Raw genomic sequence first — 21299 nt, 5'->3', positions numbered from 1 at the left:
TCCTTCAATTATTTTAACCCTGAAAATGAGAAGAGGGCTGGATGTCACGGAAGCCAGGCATGGCATGGGGCCGCCAGCTAGCAGACAACACGAGGCTGCTGCAGCCCCGGCTTGCTGCTGCCCTGGTAGCAAGCTGCCTCCGCTGTGGCTTCATGGCAGTGGCCTGCAGAGAGAGAAGGCATTGCCAGGGAGCAGCACCAGCCCAGGACGTTTCCATGTGTTTACCAGGAGCTATTTAGAAAGGCCATAAAGGGCCAAATTAACCTCAAACCTCAGGATCGTTTTGATGGCGCTCTGCTCACTGGTGGCCAGGCCCAGAGATGTGATCTCTGCCAGCTCCCCGGTGGGAGCAGCTCATGTAAGCTGTGTCTCCTGTAAGGTTTGCAGTTGTAACTTGCAGCTGCAGGAAGGCGAGCAGCAGCTGGGTCTCTTCGATGTCCAACAGGCTGCAAGCGTGAATTAACCTTGTGTGGGTACTTGGGTTTTGGCTGCCTGATGAAGTGCGATGGCAGCAGTAAATGATCACAGGAACATGAAGCAAAGGCTGTTTTGAAGAACATTCTGAACCTGTACATTTTAAAGCGTCCCGTTGCAACCTTAGCTGTGAGCACAAACCAACTGCTTCCACTGGACATACAAAAGTGGGATTATTTAAGGCCTGAATCCTACTGACACGTGACTTTAGCCAAACAGACACTTTCTACTGCCAAGCTGCAGTGTTCAGAATGAGTGTTAAAATAAAACTTGACGAAACAAATTTAGAAAAGAAACAAACGCCGCACATACAGATCACTCTGCAGATTGCGGGTGAAAACACAGTCTAAAAATAAAGTACCCTTGTAGTTAGTGGTAAAGGCTTTTCTATTTGAGCATAAAGCTGGTATTGTACCACGGATGTGAGCAGCATACAGTGACATTCTTTTAGAAACTTGTGTGTAAGCTTATACTGGCACAGCAGCAAGAACTAAGCATATGTTAATAATGTTGGCATGGTACCCCCTGCAAAACTATGGGAAAAAAATGAAAAAAACCTTTGACAATACGGTTAATTAAAATACTGAGTCTAATTTGTCTGTTCTTTTGAGCTTGTGTGTAGCCTTGGGAAAGTTGCTTTATCTTCTCGCACATCTCGTCCCAAACATATCATGAGACTTTTCCATTTGGAAGCTTTAGATACTTGAATGGAGTCAAAAATAATACTGCACTGAATCAATCCATTGCAAAGCCAGCCACTGTCCCTGCATCTCTGTAACAATTAGATGTGTTTTTCCTCACTAAACGCTTCACCTCCAGCACCCAGCGGGCTAGGCAGAGCCACGGGCTTCTCGCAGAGCTGACAACGAGCCAACGAAAATGAAAGAACCTGTTAAAAGCTTCAGGACCCCATCTGTTTGCCCAACACTTGGCTCTCGCACCAGAGAAACCTGAGCTGAGGAGTAGGTTTACAGATAGTTTATGGACTCTGGTTAATAATGAAACTATTACTGGGACAAGGGGCTGCACCACGGCATGCCTCGGAGGAGATCCCTGCCTCCAGCCTGTGTCCAACAGATGGGGGACCTGAAGCTCCCTGAGCCCAGGGATTGTCCCCCAGGTGCTGGATGAGGGAGGTGAGCTCGCAGCTGGGGCTGGGGGGCAGCCCGCGTGTCGCTGCCAGGCCACAACTTGGAGCAGATGTAAAGTTCAGGTTAAAAATATTGATGTTGAAAGGGAAGCACATAAAGATAAAACACAGAAGAAACATTAACAAATGGGAGCAGAAAGAGGGGAGAAAAGGAAACAGGTGTTTTGCAGGGAGGGGTGTGATTGGGGTGAAGGACCACCCAGGCCTAGAAAAGGAGAGCTGAGGTAGGGCAGGGCAGGCCAGCAGCTGCAGCAGGGCCTGGCCAGTCCTTGCCACAGGACAGCGACCCACAGGAGGCATCAAAATGACCATAGAACAGAGGTAAGGATGATTTTTATTGCTTTCTGTGTTTTGTTTCTTCTTTGTAATACCAAGGAAATAGCAGTGGTGTTTCAGGCTCCTAGCAAAGCTTGAGTTCGTGTTGTGGCCTGGGCCGTTGTGCCGACTCCTGGAGTAGGGTACAAACCTGAGTGAGAGGCTGTAGGAAAGGCAGGGGCTCACACTGCTCCCACGTGTGGGGAGCCAGCACAAACTGCAGCATTGTGCTGCTTGAGCGTGCCACACGGTAAGCTGAGGCCTTGCGCTCTTAAGCCCCGCTAAAGCCTTGATGGCACCAGGAACCCAGAGGGTGCCTCCTGTGAGGGGTCAGCGCAGCGACCTGCAGCTCTGAGCAGGAGCTGAACGCTGGCAGTGCCGTCTGCTGTCCTGTCTGGGTAGGGTTGTTAGGAACCAGACGGCTGTGAAAGGCAGAGGAAGGCCGAGACAGGCTCTGGCCAGCTGCTGAAGCACACCTGAAAGCACGGTCATCGGTGTGTGTGCTGCTGCAGAGCATCCAGTCTGCTCTTGTGGAGCTGCTTGCTTGTGCTATCAAGCATGCTGAGTCAAAATTCACTTAAAATTGCAATTTACTATCCCAACCACGTTAAGGACGAGCTCCTCGCTCTTTGGATACAATCCTTTCTGCTCTGCACACAAATAGTCCTTCACAAACTTCACCTTGGAACCCAGCCAGGGATGGGATTGTCCTTGCTGACAGAGCCTTACACAATGGCAGAGGAAACCAGAAGGTCTAGCAGTGGAAATCCACCTATTAATATGTCAACATTATAATTGCTGGTTGCAAGAAGGGGTGGGGTGAAACACAATATGCATTCCTAAAGGAGAGATGCCAAAGCCAGTCATGTTTTATGCTGATATCCTACACACAAGTGAAAGACAAAAGCTACTTCTCGTGGCTGCGAGTAAGAATTGAATTTCCAATGTTCAGTGATGTAGAAGTAATGCCTTTAATTAAAGCTTCTGTAGCACGTCCTCAAAAATCTGTAATTGCCTTTCTGTACTCAGGCAACGGGGCCACTTTGATTGCTTTGGGGTAATTCTTTGGCCAGTAATCCAATAGAGCATGTAGTCTTTAGCACGTTTTCTGGCTAATTGACCCTCAAAAAGCTCCCAGTTCCCTGCACTCTTTGTTGTCAAACACCTTGCACAGTTTCTTTTCTCTGCTTTACTCTCCCTCCTTTTCAAAAAGAAATTGATTAAAGTAGTATTATAGGCCTGCAGTTGCACTAAGCCTTCAAACCTACTTGTTTGTTCCTATAATTTGAAGGAACATCGGAAGCTGAAGCTTAAGAAGGTAATAGAGAGGAGCTCATGGGGCCTCTGAAGTCTTTCATCTTAATTCCCCCTGCCCTTAGTGAAAGGGCAGCTGGTGTGCCTGGCTCGCTCTGACTCACCTGCCCAAGTATTTTACCTGTGCTACATTGTATGGAATTTAGTTTTGAGGTTAGTGGTGGTTTTTCTTTCTAGGATCAGGTTCTTCGTGCTTTTGGCTAATTCCTTCTTTAGGTAGATGCATTTAAGTACAAACTCACAGTATGCCATCAGACCAGACAATACTTTATTTTTTTTTTTAATAGGCAACTATCTTCTCTTGTGCGTGTGTGCAGCGCAGTCAGGTTACCAAAACCTCATGCAAAAAGCTCCCAAACTGCAGCAACCTCAAAATCACATCTTGTCATGGGACTATCTACCTTAAGCTACTTCTTAAAAATCAGAGACCTCAACTCTTGTGAGACTTCTGGAACACTGTAAGGCTATTTCTCCTTTCAGTGAGAAGCAGACTTGATGGTATTTAAGACTCTTTAGAGATCAGTGATACTGTTCTGCAAATACAGACTTAGAACATAAGTCTTTGAAGTCCTGTCCTCTATTCTGATTTGTCTGAAATTAAAAATCACAAAGAAAAAACCCTCCTCTTGTAAATATTTCTGTGATTGGCTGCTAAATGTTAGTTACTTCTACAATGCCTGCAATAACTTCTAACTGTGAGGAGTGAGGAGTAATTGCAGTACTGCTGGAGCCTGGAGCCAGCTGTTACAGTCATGTTCAGAAAGAGCTGCACTGAAACTGGGGATGGCAGAGGTAGCAGCCTGGTCCCCTCATCTGCCTTGAGAACAGAGAGCAATGCAGGCATCTAGGCTCTAACTTCATTTTTCATTCTTGCTGTGGCAGAGGATGTGTTGGGTGTTAGTGGATGTCCAGAGGCTGTCAAGAACGTAACAGGTTCAGAGCTCCTCTGAATTCTTCTGTTGTTCTCTGGATTACAGCCCTGTCAGAGCCAGTTACGATTAGGTGGGTAACAGCAGTGTGTCCCTGCCTGTCCTCATGGAAGGCAACGTGGATGGGTGCTGAGGAAAGCAGACATCCGGGGTCACTGATCCGGGTAAGAGGATATCACACAGTCAGTGATGAAGTATCATTGTGGCTACTTACATAATATTCACAGAAAAAGTGAGTAGAAAACCTAGAAAGAATTTTATCATTCATTTATTTTTCTATAAATCAATATTTGTGTACCAAGCCCAATAAATTTGCATTTGTGTGGCAGTTGCAAGAAATAGCACTTCTTTGCTGGACTGGAGCTGCACTGTGGAGATACCATTACATAGCTCATCTTTGGTTTTAGGCCAGTTCTGAAATCCAGCTTTATCTGAAATGTTGGTTTGTCCTGCCTAAAAGTCCCAAACCCAAGCTGGTATCATGTCACAGCTAACTTTTTGTTCTGTCTACGTTAGTATGTGGCAGTTTGCATGATGTTGGTGCATCCCATGCCCTGGATCAAGCTGTGCTCCCCTCCCAGTATGACCTGACAGCACTTGCTGAGACAGACAGCAGCCACCTGACGGTATGCTTTTATGGCCACCACATCGCATGCTGTTCAGAGAACGACTTAAACTTCCACGAAATGGTGGATAATTAAGATATGAATCTCAGTGGATGCTGGAACTGTTGGTCAGTGTTAGCGACTGAGCCTTTTTTGTAGACCAGAGCCCTCTGGTCAGAGCACATGGCTGTGCCCCTAGAAGCAGAGCTGCTTGAGCCAGCCCAGGACCAGAAGCAAGGCTGCGAATGCAATCAACGTGGCTATTTGCTTCTGGACCCAAACAAGGGCAGTCTTTGCCTAGGCTGAGTCTGCACCAGCTCAGTGTGTCTTCGCTATCTACCGACTTCTAATTTGTGCAGAACAAGTGAAGGGAGAGTCAAGTCCTCTACCAGAGGCATGAGACTCACTGATCTTAATATCCTGCATCTACACTGATGTAGAAGTTTGAGACAAAAATCTTACAAACTCACGTTTAGAGTTTTGTTGCATATCTGTGAGAAAATGTACGTCATCCTAAATCTGCAGTGCTGTCACTGCCTCTGTACTGCAGTTCAAAAATCAAACCAGAGAACTGCTGAGCTACAGCGTCACAGCAATTTCAAGACGTGCCGGCACACCACTGGGCCTCCACGTAGGGCCCTGATGAGAAGAGGTGCAGAAGTCAGCCGACGCTGTGTTGTTATCAGCCACCCTGCTTTGGGCTGATGCCGCCCTAAACACTGCTTTCGTAACCGCCAGCCAGCAGCATTTCCCCGCATCTTTATTAGAACAGATGTGTATGTGGGAAGAGGTTTTCATTGGATCATAAAAGCCCTTCACTTCAAAAACAAAACTAAGTAACTAAAAAAAAAAAAGCTGCCCCCCCCAGCTCAAAGCTATGACACTGAGCATAAATAAAACCAGAATTATTTTGAAAGCCCAACATACTGCGGTGATTACTATGGCTCCAAATTTAATGAGACCCCCAGTCACAGCATTACTGGTGTAGTGAAGATGAACTCAGAGGAACACGTAGCCGGCCTCGAGCTGGAGCAGGGCGATGCTGTGCCAGGGCAGCCGGCGCTGCCCCTGCCCGCTGAGCAAGGTCTGCAATTTGCTGCTATTTCTGCTTACCGGCCTGGATGAATCATCTCTCACACAGAGGGCTTTGCAACTGCTACGCTGAAAACAGTTTCTGATGAAGAAATAGTTTTCTATTTCAAAACGTAAGGAGACGGTATTAAAAAAAGGCCAATGACCTAATTCTGCGTTATGTAATAAAAGTTGTGCCAGACTTCAAAAATTCTTGATGCAAGGAAAATTTTTATCTTAGACTCGCTGTGATGTGTGATTAAAAAAGATAGTTGCCTTTGGGGGCAAAAAACTAATATAGCTCATATAGCTCTGAAAAGGCCTCCCCAGTAAAGGCACAGCAGAAGAGCAAAGACAAACTGCTAGGGAGAAGAAACCAACGGCTGGGCTCAAACACAAAGGCCAGTGTTTCAGATGGCTCTGTGAGGTGACAAACTAGCAGAAATAGAGGCTAAGCATCTTGAGAAGCACTGCTGCTGTCTAGAGCATCCCTGATCTGTCAGAACAAAAGGCAATGAGAATGAAGAATTGTAACCTTTATTGGTCAGTACTTGAAAGAAGAGGATGGTATCGCAAGCTGACTTGACACCCTTCCCCAAAATATTTCTGTAATTTCCATGGATTTTTTTCCCTCCCACTATTGTACCACAGGAAACATAGCTCTGTGTGAGGCAATTTGAAGGTGTTTGCCATCTGAAATCACCTTCTGAATTCGAGAAACAAGTATTTTCTTTGTTCTTACTCAACATTTCATATGCGGGGAAAAACCATCTGTCAAACATGGCTTGGTAATGAAAGTTTAAAAGACAGGAGTCTAACCTCTTGTTGTCCCATGCTGTGCTGAAAGAACATACTTTTCTTCTACCCGATCATCTTTTTTTGTTTTGTTTTGGGATAAGCTTTGTGCAAACATTATAGGGTGTCATGAAGGCCCATTCAGGAACTTCCAGTAGAGGAACCAAAATGACCATAGGAATAGAAAAAATCCTTCCTCAAATTTACATTTGGTAACCTCTATTTTTTTCTCTATGATAGAGAATTATGTAACACAGAGCTGATGAAATGAGACTTATTTCCAGAAACTAACCATGGGTTTTGGCACAAACTGTTTCAGCGTTGCTTGCCAAAACTGCTTCACTGCCACTAGCAAGGCACCTCTGAGATGTCCAGTGATACAGCGTCCTGTCAGATCTTGACAGATTGCATTTATCTGTAGAAACTCCAGACACTGCAGACTCCTGACTTGGCTAATTAAATAAAATAAGCAACTCTCTCCTGTTCTGCATCTTTGCCAGGTACCTCCTTGGGTGTTAAGTCAATTACACTCAAATTTGAAGTATCAAAGCTGGTGTGGGAAGATGCTTGATAGGACCTGGCTTACCTTTGTAGGGATTTAGTTCCTATAAACTGGAAGTAGTGTATTTACAGGAAGGAAATAAAGTGCAGAGATAATACGTAATTAAAAGGACATAAAGTGAACAGCCACACCCAATCCATTAGATAATTTAACTGCAGCTGTTAGAACTGTAATTTTTCATATAACTAAGCTCTATTGATGCTGCAGGGAAAATTGCTCAAGAGCAAGTGTGAGAAACTAATTGGAAAGTCATAAGGTCTGGAAGTAGGAAAGCCAAGAGAACTAGTGACAAACAGCTAATTTTGCAAGATGCTTTATAGTTAAGCTATTGTAACACCCAGTGGTAGAATTCCTAAAAATCTTTGCAGAATTAGGGTAATATGTTTAAAAGTAGTGAAACGAATCAGATAAAAACAAACACAAAAAAACCTGTCCCCACCTCTTAGTCCCGTTAAAGCACGAGCTGACTGTAAGGAAAAAAATCTAAACAGGAGCACACGTTTCCTTTATTTATCTATGAGTAAACACACAATCATTGACACTCACGAATGATGCAATGCTTGCCAAGACAGGAAACTGAAAAGCCAGGATTGCTACTGACAGCAATCAAGCTTGAATTCATTAAACTAGAACAGGTATTAATAACGCCAAGTTCAACACGGGTACTAAATCTCCATGTGTTACAATCTCCTAATCTGAACTGATCACCAGAGAGAGATGCAGGGGCTCAATTCTGTACACGGAACTCAGAATTAGTCCTGGACTTCCCTCCTCTTGTCTCGTGAATTGAGATTAACTTTGAACAGAGATTTAGGCTGTGATTTTTTGTGTAATTATTATTATAAATGTTTATTTATGTCCTTAGTTATGGAGATAACTATTACACCTCTAATTTCACAGCTAAGCCTTATTAAATGAGAAGCTATTGCTATGATTTACTGTGGAATTAAAATTTTCTACACTTTACCACACCTTTTGTTTAATTAAGGGCAGTAAAAAGAAAGGAATCTTTTTTCAAGACAACTGTCAATTACTAAAGCAAATGAGGCTTAGTAGGCATGTAAGTATGCATTTATTAAGCGTGCATTTATGTTGAATGCAAACTGGCTGACTTCCCAACCTTACTAAACTGCCGATTACCCTAAAAGAATGAATGGCATAAACATTAAAAAACAAACACACAATATATATGTATATAAGATTCCAGCTGAAATTTATGAGCCAAAAATGTACCAAAAAAGTAGCTGATGTCATAAGCTCATGCTATTCACAGATTGTTTTCCCATGAACACTATTGTTTCATCACATATCAATAGTCAGGGAAGGCAGTGGGACGCAGGGAAGCAGTCCTGATTCACAGATTTACCACTAACATTTTCTGTGAACATGTCGAGTTGCTTTACTTTCATAAAATATGGGTATTCTCCCTTCTTAAACAATTTGTGCCTAATTCATTTACATTTGCAAGGTAAAGAGACACTCAGAAGGTACTGCAAAAATAGGGCTTCTTTCCTTAAATCAGGGACGGTCATTCAAATATTTTAAGGTGAAGGAGGGTAATTGTACCTTACACCTCACACCACACCCTTGAAGACTGCGATAGAGAATCCACATGTGGATTCTCTATAGTAAATAGTAAATTAGTATTTACTATGCATAAACTCTTTTTTAGCCTAAGTAGAACTTCACTGTGGACGCAAATCCCATGAGTAACATCGCCTTTTGTGATCCCAGTCCTGATTTCTGGAAGAGAACAGTCATCTAGGACAGAGGATGACCAAAATGTGGCACAAAATGTACCTGTTTCTGCAGAAATTAAAACTTGAAATTAAGAATACCTTCCAGAATAGTTATCAGAATGCCACCAGTTTTCACTTCAAGGGAGGTGAAACCAATTAAAGTCATGTTTTTTATATATATATAAAAAAAAGACAATTCCATGACATAGGATTACCTAACATTTGTTGGCTCCTTCTATTTGTAGTTTTTTTCTTTGAAAAATGTTTTGATCTTATTTTGTTTACTTCCTAGTCATACACATTCATAGTGACCTGTACATTTTATTAATGATATGGAACTGGCTAAAATTTTGAGTTTTTTTATGCAAAAAAGGTATGCTCCATAATACACAGATTTGAGGAGTGATGCAGTATTTGTATTCATCCGTTTGGCTTTTCTAAAACATACCCAAAATGCTTCTAGGCCAGTAATTGTAGGGTTCAGCAAGTCTACTCTGTGTATTTTATATCAATGGGTAGCATTTCAGAGTTCTGTCTTTGAAATCTTATAGTTTTCTATATACAGTGGTAATAAGGAAAGAAATATCCCCAGTAACTCTGAGAACAGTACTGAGTACCAAATGCATACTGAAATCCCTGCAATCAGCCACTCAACACCCTCCCTTCCTCAAGGCTGCCCTAAACACTTCATTTATTACCTAGCTCAGATTACACCGAAGAGTAGTGCAAAGGCCAGGGGACCGTCACAATTTCACCCATATTTTCTAGCATCTGTACTCTTTTCCACAGGTGTTGCTATAAAGGCAAAAAGGCTCTGACCTTAAGGTCAAATCACAGGGTGCTTAGGTGTTGGTAGACAGCAGGGGCTTAAGTGACCATGATTTGCACATATGGATCAAAGAAGAATATAGCAGAGGCATTTCGTTTTTTCAAAGTGTATTTGGGAAAGAGGCAAGTACGTGCCCAATACATCTCTTTTCTGTCTATTCTTTGTTGCTTACTCAAACATTTTTCCCAGAATTGTTTTCCAGTAATCACTGGAGCCATTTTAATCAGTCACACGAGGAATAAAGCTGGACTAAAGCCCTACCTTCACACTGTGTTGCAAACTAGTCTCAAGTTTTGCTTAAGATCACATACAGAAACGTACCTGGAATCTTTCTAAATCAGAATCCGTGTTGTAGGATAAAGCCATTTCTCAGTGTATAAACATTAATTTGGCACAGGCAATAAAAAAGCATGCTCCATAAAGATGCATCTAAAAATCCATGCCATGTGTAATGTCCTGATTTAAAACCTGAAGTAACTCGTACTGCTCTCTTTCTGAATTATTTCAGTATGCTGCAGTCTCTTAAGATGTTATAGGATATCTTTCTGCCTTCCTCCTCCCCCCGACTCTGCAATTGACCTTACTCCATCATCTGCTGCTATTTTCTCTCACGCACGCTTAACTCAGAGATCGCAAAGCGAGTTGAGAACAAACAAACCCCTCTAAACTACTTTGACTTCCAGCCATCTCTGCAGTCAAGGTCTTTTAAGTTGGTGCAGTGACACTGCATTCCCTTTGGCACCAGAGTATCAGCCATCTGCATTGTTACTGAGGTTAAATTCCAATGTCAGGAGAACTGCAAGGATCTACATGCCATCCCAGGGGAATTTCTGAATCGCTAGTGAAACAGAAGGTAGTAGGCACTTTTGTCTACAGCCAAAAGCCACAAACTGCTCGTAATATATTGCATATGACAAGGCATAATCCATCCTTTACACCAAATGCACTGTGTAGTAACATCATGGGAATGCAGGGATTTTGAAAGGCTATTGCAAGTCCACAGCATCAGGAATACTAAACAGTACTAGGATCTAGAAATAACTTCTTCATTGTGTTAGGGCTATTCTTTGAGATCTTTTTCCCAGTTGCTTAAGTCAGTCATACGCTATTGAAGTGCTATAATACAGAATATAAAACATTTGTTAAGTATTTTTACTACAGCAAACTCGATATGTCTATTCAAAACAAGTTACAGAGGGGTTTTGAGAGAGGATCTGACAGTTAGGTTTGGCTGTCACTTCAATGGCAGCTGTGTACCCAGCTCCTTAAGGCTCTTCTAAATGCCCCAAATAACATTTGCTGTTACCTGTTCTGTACTTGGCAGAATTAGAACAAAACGCACAATTGTTTAAAGAGCCCTCTGGTCAACCTGAAAATCATAACGATTTTAATTAGGAAAATCTTTGAAAGTCTGCCTAAGTAGTACTCAGCAAACTACTTTGTGCAAAAAAAATGGGAGAGGGGCAGGGAATCAATGTATTACAATTGTGCATTAAAGATGTGCCAGGAGACCCCTTGGTTGAAGCGTTATGTTCGGTGTTTCTGGCAGCACGCTGTGAAACAAGGCATCTACCAACTCTGCGTTACAGTTTTACAAATAGGCAAGCCCATCAGGCTGTCGGGGATCCTGTAAGTGCAGAAAAAGGGCACTTCTTCAAGCTGAGCCAGTTCATGTCATTACTGTACATGCATCCGTGCACCGGTGCTCAGAGAGGAGTTACAATTGCAAGCTGCCATCCCTGCAGTCTTGTTTTTCTGTAGTGTAATTATTACACTGCTATTTTAGTTAACAGAACAGATTAGCTGCTGGTGCTTGTTCCCCTGCATCAACCTCATTACTCCTTCAATAAAGCAATATGGTCAGCTTGCTTTCTTTATCTCTTGCATGCATATGCACGTACATGCACAGAAGAGTCTTTGCACTTAAGGATGTTATTTTTAATTCATGGGCAGCTTACTCTGTATGGAGAATGAAGAGGCCTGTTAAACAACTGCTTGTCTAAGCAGTCTCAAAGACAGCAAGCAGGTCTTTGAATAAAAGATGTACATCTTCACATGAATATAGAAATACAAGTTGCATATATAAATAAAGGGTATAGATAAAGCTATAAACTCAAAGGTCAGGCGTAAGAAGCTTTCTTTTCCAGGCACTGTTACCCAAAGAGAATATAGTGGTTATCTGGCATATACATTAATTCAGTGAATTCCTACTTACCTTATCATTGGATTAATGCACTGTAAACACTCTGAAGCTTATGGCATGCACTTTACTATGAGTCTCCTCCTTTCCTTAAAAAGCTGTCAACTTGTAGTTTATATAAAGAACAGCTTGCAGAAAAACACTAAGCCAGTTTTACAACCAGTGAATGCAGTCGATGCCCTTTCATTTATACCGTGGTGTGGTAGCGTACAATAAAAATCTTTGTGCCTACTGCTGACAAGGGGAAGTTCACCTCACGTTGTAGGGGAACACCTGAGCTCACAGATATAGTGTATTCCTTACCTTCAGTTGCCTTGATCACATAGCCATTCTCCTCGCTTGGTGGTACTTCCAGAAGTTGCATGACCCTGTCCAGCAAACCATGGATAATCTCAAACCCAGGGCTCTTGTTGTAATAAACAGCACATAAATGCCTGTAGTTTCTTGCACCTACATCTGAAGAAGGAGGAAGTGATTACGTTATCCAGGAAACCTTGCCTTTTTCATCTGTTTTCTTCTGCTACTGCCTGAAGTAGCTGAAAGGAGAAATAAGAACACAAACCGGCCTCTCTGATGCACCTTTCTAAGGAAATAAGGGCATTTCTTTAGCCTACTAGCTCTCACAATCAGAAATGTGGATTTCAAGTGTCCCATGTCTTGGGCAGGAAATAGGGCTGTTAAATACAAGCATCTCTACACAATGGCAAGTACCGGGCATAAAGTTAAGTGCTAAAGAAATTCAAAACAGACAAGTTTTCTTACTGAGTTTTTGCATTTTGCCTAGTGGTGTTGCTGGGAAAACTAGATATTGGTAAAACTCAGTTGTAGAATAATTACCTATATAAAACAATTGGCCTAATAATGTTAACAAGGTAATCTATGGCAAGATCTAAATTCACACAGGTTTCTAAATTGCAACTGTTGTTTTTCATCATCATCTTGGACATTCCCGAAACCAAGTGACTATGTGCTACTTCCTATGAACTTGAGACTGTGATACAACTGTGTCCCACTTTGGACAGTTCCTTAATTCAAAACCCTACTTTCTCCCTACTGTAGATTTTCTTACCTTACTCATTTCATCAAAAAATATGTATTTTTACACTTTCAAATTGAATATGTAGCTGTATGTTTCTATACTTGTACCTTCAGGCTATACTGTTGCTATATATACACCATCTAGGACTACTGTGGTCTATTTAGAAGCTTTGAAGCTTTACCCATTGCAGACTTCAGGGTTTTTAGTTTTTTTGAAATAAATGATCTAGGAACAGAGTGACAAGCTGATGGTCACAGCTGCCAATTCTGCTGTGGTGAAATTCAAAATACTGATTGATGTAGTGAATTCATTTTTTGCCTTCAGGTCTTTGACTTCTTAAAGTTGAACAGCAAGTGCGGGTTCAACAAAGTTGGTGTAACAAGGGAAAAACTTGTTCAAAGCAGGGGAGGAACTATCTACATAACTATCTTTTCTTCCTCTGGGAATTATACTGAAAATAGTTCCAAAGCATATAAAAGATACATTACGTTTCAGTTTGGAGCAGACCTGCAGTTCTGAAGGCAATCTCCTGATCATCCCCACTCATTATGCTTTGTTCCCTGTGAAGCAATCCTGCAGCACATAAACTGCAGTCCTTCAGTTGCAGTTTGGCTGGGAAAGGCGTTCCAGAAGGACACCAAAATACCTTAAAGCACTAAAGGGCATTCAGCACGTTTTCACTACAGCTAGTTCAAAAACACAGTTTGCTTTTTTTACAGCATGGACTGCAAGTCATCGGCTGATCTCTTTTTGAACTGCACTGCTTTGTGGTGTTGACACAGTGCAACAAGTTGCAGCCAGATTTCCATGGGTAAATGTTTTCCCATTCTAGAAAGTCCTCTGGTATCTGTGGACTTTCAGTTGTTCATATCTAGACAGACATTCTCATCTTCACCTCTTCCTCTTAGCGGTAGTTAGATATAGGGAAAAAATTGATTTACTGACAGTAATCGCTTAAAAAAAATCATAATAGAAATCCTTAACACCTCTGGCTAATTGTAACATTTGAGAGGAAAAGGGGAATAAGAGCTTCTTCAGTAGTGAAGGAATGAAGGAGTAAAAAGAACAACTCCACCTGTCTGCAAGTTAAGGCAGGCCTGTACCACCTGACATAAAGCTGCATGAGTAGGGCTTTCAGATTTCTTTCCTGGCAATCAGCCAAAAGCAATGCACATGAAATCTAGTTTATTACAGGGTGAATTATGTTCTTTATACACTGAAACTGTGTGTGCAGTGGACATTTATCAGGACTTTTGGTCACAAAGCAATGGAAAATATTATATATACTTACCTGATCTTGTGCTTTTCCCTCGATAAACGTGCCTAGCTATAGTTACGGACAGGACATTAGGCTAAGTGGGCCTTTGGCCTGATCCACCCCAGCCAATCTGTGAAGTGCAGTAAGCTTAAGCACAAGCAGAAACTCCAGCGTTCACTGGGTGTTCCCTGAGCTGGTAATGCCTACCACATGAGAAGTTAGATACCTAGTAAATCTACATCTGGCTTATTTGGTCCAACTGACCATTTAGTAAGAAAAATCTATCAAAAACTAAACAGGAAAAAGTTTACCAAGTAAAAAGACAGAGAAAAAAGGTTTCAAAAGGAACGCAAAATACAGGAGCAAGAGCCTACACAAAAGCTGAAAGCACAGCCTTTTGGAGCCAAAAGTCATTTAAAACTTCTAGAGCAGCAACCTGGCAATATAGCCACAAGTTTTCTTGACAGTCACTGAAAGCTGGACTTACATGGACTGTGACAGTAATTCTGTGTTTTGTCACTTGGGAAACCTTTACTGTCATTATTATAACTTGCGGTATTAAATAATGATGGAGAATTCAATCTTGAAGTTTTATATTACAGTAGCAACACAGAAAAGTAAAGGTTGCAGAGAAAATGTCAATAAACACAACATCTGACTCCTGTTCTCGTAGCAAGCTGGCCGTTCAGTCGCATCATTATTGTGTCTCTGTTTCCTGGCTCTAATAAGATGCCAGTCAGTACTACACAGTCATGAATGGTGGATAATCTATTTTCACGTTGTGTTGTCCAATGGAAAAAGAACAAAGTGTTCTCCCCTTCCTCAAGTCTTTATTTGTTCCTAAGAAAGCAAGCTTTCTGGGCTAGATATGCAGTAGCATGATTTCACTTTTGTCCGACCATTACGCTAGCAGAACATGACAACTGTCTGAACTTCATTTCATTACTGGTCAGAGTCGCTGGTGTCTTCAGATCACTCTTCTTAAGTAAAGCATCAGAAAGAAATGTATACAACAACTCTTATATCTCATGATTTCAAGCCAACTGTGAATATCTTTGGTGAAGTAAAGGATGCATTTTGAAGCATTCCAAAAAGCTGTGTTATAGAACGTGTTCCTTTACAGCTACAACACAAGAAGTTCATTCACTGCAGACAATAGGAGAGAAGAAGTATTGGGAACTGTATGTAAAAGCTGGCCGATGTTAGAAATGCTTCAGTTCCTTATAACTCACTTAAGAGATCTCTTGTGTCATGCCATGAAGCAATTCTATTTTTCAAATTGGCCTGCCAAGTATGTCAACCTAAATTATATATATATAATTTCTGAGACTTCAAAGCACTTCCTTGAGATGCTGCTGAAAAGCAGTCCAAAGGATGGACAGCTGGTTAGGAATACGCTGTCCAAGGAGTACAGAGGAAGATAAAGCAGTGCTGTATGCTGCCCCCTTCCATGTTAGGGATGCTTCAGAAAAGTAACTTAATCTGAAAGGGGGCACCTGCTCATTTCAACTTGTATCACAGCTTCATGAAAATCCACAGCTATTTTCTGCTTGTAACTAACACTTCGAGGCAGAGCTTGGAAAAATGCTCCAAATTAGGCACCAGCTCTTCTCAAATGATGTGAATTATGTTAAAAATATGCTACCATAAGCTTGCCAGGTTCCACAAGATCGCTGATCAGAGGTGATTTTATGATGGATTCATTTCTTCCATTGTGATGAAGGTATTCTGTGTTAGGGGGAGCAGCGTAAGGTAATCATTTATCCACTGAAGCAGTATAACCATCCTACTGGAAGTGACTAGGGTTACAAGTTAACTACACAAATGCTACGTTAAGTTTTTCAAAATCATCACGTTTCCTCTTGCCTTGAGAAGAAACATTTCTGCTCAGATTTGGTTCCATTTAGTTATATTAAATCTAGCACACATTTTGCTAATTTAGTACGTCAAGACTTTCTGCCAGATATGTCTGAAGAGAAATAAGTTCTGTTCACCTTGGTAAGCGTGGGTTCTGTGTAAGTAGACATTTTATTAAAAACCAGTGTTTAAAAGCTAGGTTCATTCACACATGAATGACTACAAGATGCCATTTCAAATACAGTTAATGTCAGTACACTTTTGACTCATACTTCTTACATTATTAATTGGAAATTCTGCATGCCAAAATCATGAAATAATAAAATTAAATTAGTCAGTCTGATGACATAAGCCTTCTGCAAGAAATCTCATTCCATATGTGAGAGAACAATCCCACATTTTTCAGCATTTGCAGTTACCAGTTATTTCTTTCTGCCCTTCCCTTTCAAACTACTTATTAGGCAAGTTTAATTTTCAAAGTTTGGGAAAAACAGTAGTTATTCTACAGACTACATTAAAACTATTTTAGATATTGTTTGCAGCCTGCAAGTTCTCAGCCCCTGAGAGGGCTGCCTGAGAGCACAGGGTACAAAGCTGCGGCCTCAGAAGTGTTTCTTACATCTGTTGCAGTGATTCCCATCAAAATGAAGTACACTACAAAATCACTCCTCACAACATTGTGAAGCAGCCATCCACATAAAGGAAAGCTTTCAAGAGCTACAATTAACACAAACAAAATAAAAGTAATCAATTTAACTTGCAAATTTTATAAAGCCAGGATAAACATGCTTCTTATTCCAAGATAAATAGCCCCACTCTTGGTTCTGAGGAATGCTAATGCTATTCTGCCATCTGTACCAAGTTTTTTGCATTTCAGCTAACTTATGCCCCCCAACAAGGAATGAACTGCAGCGCCAAAACGTTTGTATTTAACTAAAAAAAAAAAAAAGTTCATGTTTTCCTAAAACTGCTTGTTTAGCTTGGCAAGGCTTCCCACCCCCTTTTTTTTTTTTTTTAAAAAAAAAAAAAAAAAAGTAATCTACAAATTAAATTCATCACCAAAGCAATTTACTTGCCATTCTGTTTATGCCTTATATAAACCTTTGTTTTGCAGATCCCAGATACCTTAAACACAGCCACTAAAATCTGAAACCAGATAATGAAACAACAAAACCATTTCTGCTGCTGAATTTAAAATAATGTGAGCCTTTTCCACTGAGAGGCAAAACTTCATCCCAAGTTGTAACCTACTGTACAAGTACACACTCACAAGAATTGTAGCTGTGTACTCTTTTTCCCTTGGTATACCATATAAAAAGGAATTGGTAAATTTCTTTAGAAAAATGTTTATTATTTTAAAAATCTATTTTTTATTTCATTTTACTTTGGTACCTTTTTCCTGGTGAAGAAGATAATCTGAAATTTTGATACTGTACAGTGAGATCAGTGCACAGAGGCCCCATCGCACAGGAAGGCTTTCACTGAAGCTTTTGGAAAGCAATCTAGCTGCTTTTGCTGTTTCATGTAAATAATTAAGGTTACAGAGCAGTTCAAAGGCAGCCATGCTTTCTTAGCATAGTTGGATGAAAAGGAAAGATAAGAAAAATCTTTTTATGCACGAGTGGGGAAATTTTATACTGTTGGGCTTTTTGTTTATTTATACATGTTTATACAAAGACTTGCTCTGTTCCTTACCCAGTGTGCGTGCTACAGATCTGATTCTTCATATCGGTTGTCAATATTCCAGAACACAAATTTGGGGAACAAAAACTAGCAATCCTGTTTTGAGGTGATGGAAAGGGGCTTCATGTTATGATAGACCACAGAATCATTAAGGTTAGGTAAGATAATTGGTTGGTAAGATAACGGCACTGACACCCAAATTTTTGAGTTACAGTTGTCCAGATTAGGATCAGTCTGCAAGCCGTTTCCTGACTCAAGACATTTTGCTTTTCAACTGGCAACACTGCACTTTTTTAGAGACTGCAGCAGCTTAAGCAGGCTCTAGTACTCTAATAGCAACGTACCTTAAATATGTTCAGAGCAGGTTCTTTTTGGTGTAAAATTGCCTTGAGTTTATTCTTGTATGCACAACTGGGCTCCCTGACATGGGAAGTGGTCAGTCAGGGCTACCAGCTGGAGCAGTCCCCGTGCAGTCCCCCTGGACACGAAATCCTCCAGTAGCTGCACAGTGTGTACCCTACCACTGGCTATTGGAGTAAACAGCATTGCTAGGAAAGATACAATACAGCTAAAAAAAGTCTTGGAACTGTAACTGATTATGTCAAATCAATCCCCCTTCTGTTCCTCTGGGTGTTGTACCAGTAGATCAGTGTTGCAGACAAACCCAGCGCTGCCATCTGGGAACTTACTTGGGGTCCAGGTCATGCTGACCCTGCAGTTCTTAGTCATTCCTTCTGTTTCTTTAAAAAGTTTTTCCCAAACTTGCACAATGGTAATCTTAATTAGTCTCTCAGAAAGCTTCTGAAACTAAGCTGGGCCTACAGTCCTTTCAAAGAAGTTTAAGAGTTATGAATGCTGAGGAAGTTTTTCTTACCTTTACTAGGATCTTTTACTACAATGTCAGAAATCTCAAAGAGCTTTAAAGGCAAGGGCATCTTTCGGTTAGCAGCAATAGTTTTCAGTAGCCCAGGAAGGAGGGTAGTACGTGCCACCTGCAGGACAAACACGGATGCTGCAAGTGAGATACATTGCAAAATAGCTAATGCTACATTTCTTAATGTTTTGCCAGAAGTCAGAAGTAGTCAGGTGCAAATACTGTACTAATCTCTTACTCTTCACCATCTTTGTTTTAGAATTATTATAACTGAAAATGTACATTCTCTGTATGTTCTTTGTACTGTATAGCCTGAAAGACCATCTGCATGGGCTGTTTTTGTTCTTGGTCAGTACCTTTTATGTTTGTGGTACATTCTGTATCAAGCAGCTGTAATTACCATGCAAAATGATATATACAAACAGGTGATAATAGCCTAAACGCCTTATGACAGTGGCTTCATAGGACTGTTTAGTTGTGGTAGCAAATAGAACAGAAAATACATGAAGTTACCCCAAAATTATGTTCCTCAATTAGAACGTTTTTTACCAAAGCAGAATGTTTTAACCATTAGAGGAAAGACCTGGAAAGGTATCTCTGATATTCAGAGAAATCAGACTTACCAGAGGTCTTGGGAGGAAGATACCACAGTTTACTGAAACTTTAAGCCTTTCTGTAAAGTGTTTACCTTTGTATTTCTTAGGTTAGAAACAAAATACGCCTCAAAATTGTTTTCCATTTACTTTACAGATCTCATAACGTCTAGTCACTTTCCCTATAAGCTAAATCATAGAATATCCCAAGTTGGAAGGGACCCACAGAGATCGAGTCCAACTCCAGAGTCCCCAAAGGACCACCCAAAAAATCAGACCGTGTGTCTGACAGCAAAACACTTCTTGAACTAACACTGTCACTACTTGTAAGTGCTCATTTATCTCCCCTGACAAAAAGATAATCATGAGAAATTATTTCAGGTACAGATAAATACGTTTGCCTCTGTTCAGATGGATCCACTCAGGATCACCAAGGAAAAGCAGAAGGAATGTTATCATTGACAGTTAACATATTTGGGTAATTATTTGAAATAAAACAAAGTATGATGATAAATAGAATAGTAAAAATCCCCCGCTTATTTGACTCTGAAGCAGATTTCAAAGATAAACAGATGCTTTCAAAATTAACCTGAGGTCCATCTTCCCAATCAAACATTCATGTATTCACACCACTGATAAATTTCAGGTTCAAAAAAACCTCTCTCTCTCTCTATTTTATATATATATATATATATATATATATATATATATACACACATACACATATATATCCAGGAAAAAAAACCTGTGATAACAGCTACTTCAAAAAAAAAAAAACCAACAACAAAAACCTTCCCATTCAGAGCTCAGAAGGTAACTGCAGGTCCAATATTTCTATTTATACTTACTGGCTTTTCTAAATGCAGGTGTCGATCAACAATCTGGGTGGAATTTTCTGTAATAAGATAGCTCAATTTTGCTACATGCCATCATACCGAATATGGTATTTTACTTCACTGAAAAGCTAAGTGTTTCACACCGCGTAAGTTATTTCTTAGTGAAGATATAACAGAAAATGACTGCTAGCAAGTTTAGTGCATAAATACCCACATTCTCTTTGCTGCAAGACAAAGTAGCTCTATAGCTCTGTAAGTTGTTTTCTGTGAGTTCCTTTCTTTCCTCTTTATACATAGTATCTGTGACACTGTTGCGTCCAAACTTGACCTGAATTAAGTTACTTCACCTGAAATTCTGCAGTTTTGGGGTTTGCTATGTGTACTGCTTTTGTTGTAGAGATATCCGTGCCAAGTTTATCCGCAATGTCTTCTTGAGAACACTGAGAAGAAGAGATGAAAGAAAAAAAAAACACAAGGTCAAATAGTTAAGACAGACACGGAGCCAATGACAAAACCTGCCATCTATAATGAGCAATGCAAGCAGAGCTCTTGTGCTGAGGCCCTCATGTACAACACCCTCTTATAATACAAACTGAGCCCCGGTCTTGAGACAAAGTAGGCAAACTGGTTTATCTACAAATGTTAATTACTAACCAAAATAAAGCTAGTTAAAAAAAGTAGTGTTTATTTAAGCTTCTGTCATAATTTGCTGTCAGAGGCTGACTTGCAGTGGAAAAAATACCTTATTCAGAAAATAGTACGGGAATGGCACCCAAGCTATCTCCCAAAGAAAACAATCCCTTTGGGGTAACTGACAGAAAGTAAAGTGCTATCTAACAACAACAACAAAAAAATTCTCATAGCTCTGTTTTTGTTTTTCTGAGCTGGAACATTTTTCAAGTCCATATTCTCAAGGTGTAGTGTTAAGCTGATCAGTAAAGCAATACACATGTACTTTATCAGGCTCAGACAATGTCTGTGCACATACAGCAACAGATGCGACTGATAAGATCCACACTGCAAATTTTCAGAATTTATAGCTTTATTAATGCATTAAGAAACCAATAGCAGACTAGGCATGTAATTGAGGATTTGCCAGTATACTGCAGTCTCCCTTCGCACTGGCAGCATTCCGAGAAGTGTGTTGATAGTCTAAATGTGAGGAAAAGGAGCAGA

General features: G+C 40.7%; 1 protein-coding gene across 1 annotated transcript in view; it reads right to left on the bottom strand.

The window, feature by feature from the left end:
- The window catches only part of FARSB (phenylalanyl-tRNA synthetase subunit beta), a 35890-nt gene that overhangs the window by 1414 nt on the left and 13177 nt on the right, over positions 1-21299 (bottom strand). The window contains exons 14-16 of the mRNA XM_082767660.1: positions 20471-20563; positions 18695-18812; positions 12287-12439 (exon numbers count right to left, since the gene is read on the bottom strand). Coding sequence (XP_082623786.1) covers positions 12287-12439; positions 18695-18812; positions 20471-20563 — 364 coding nt within the window. The remainder of the gene's footprint in view (positions 1-12286; positions 12440-18694; positions 18813-20470; positions 20564-21299) is intronic.

This window comes from Aythya marila (assembly GCF_965140915.1).
Source record: "Aythya marila genome assembly, chromosome: 9".
Classification (NCBI taxonomy): Eukaryota; Metazoa; Chordata; class Aves; order Anseriformes; family Anatidae; genus Aythya; species Aythya marila.
This window is presented reverse-complemented; position numbering and strand designations above follow the sequence as displayed.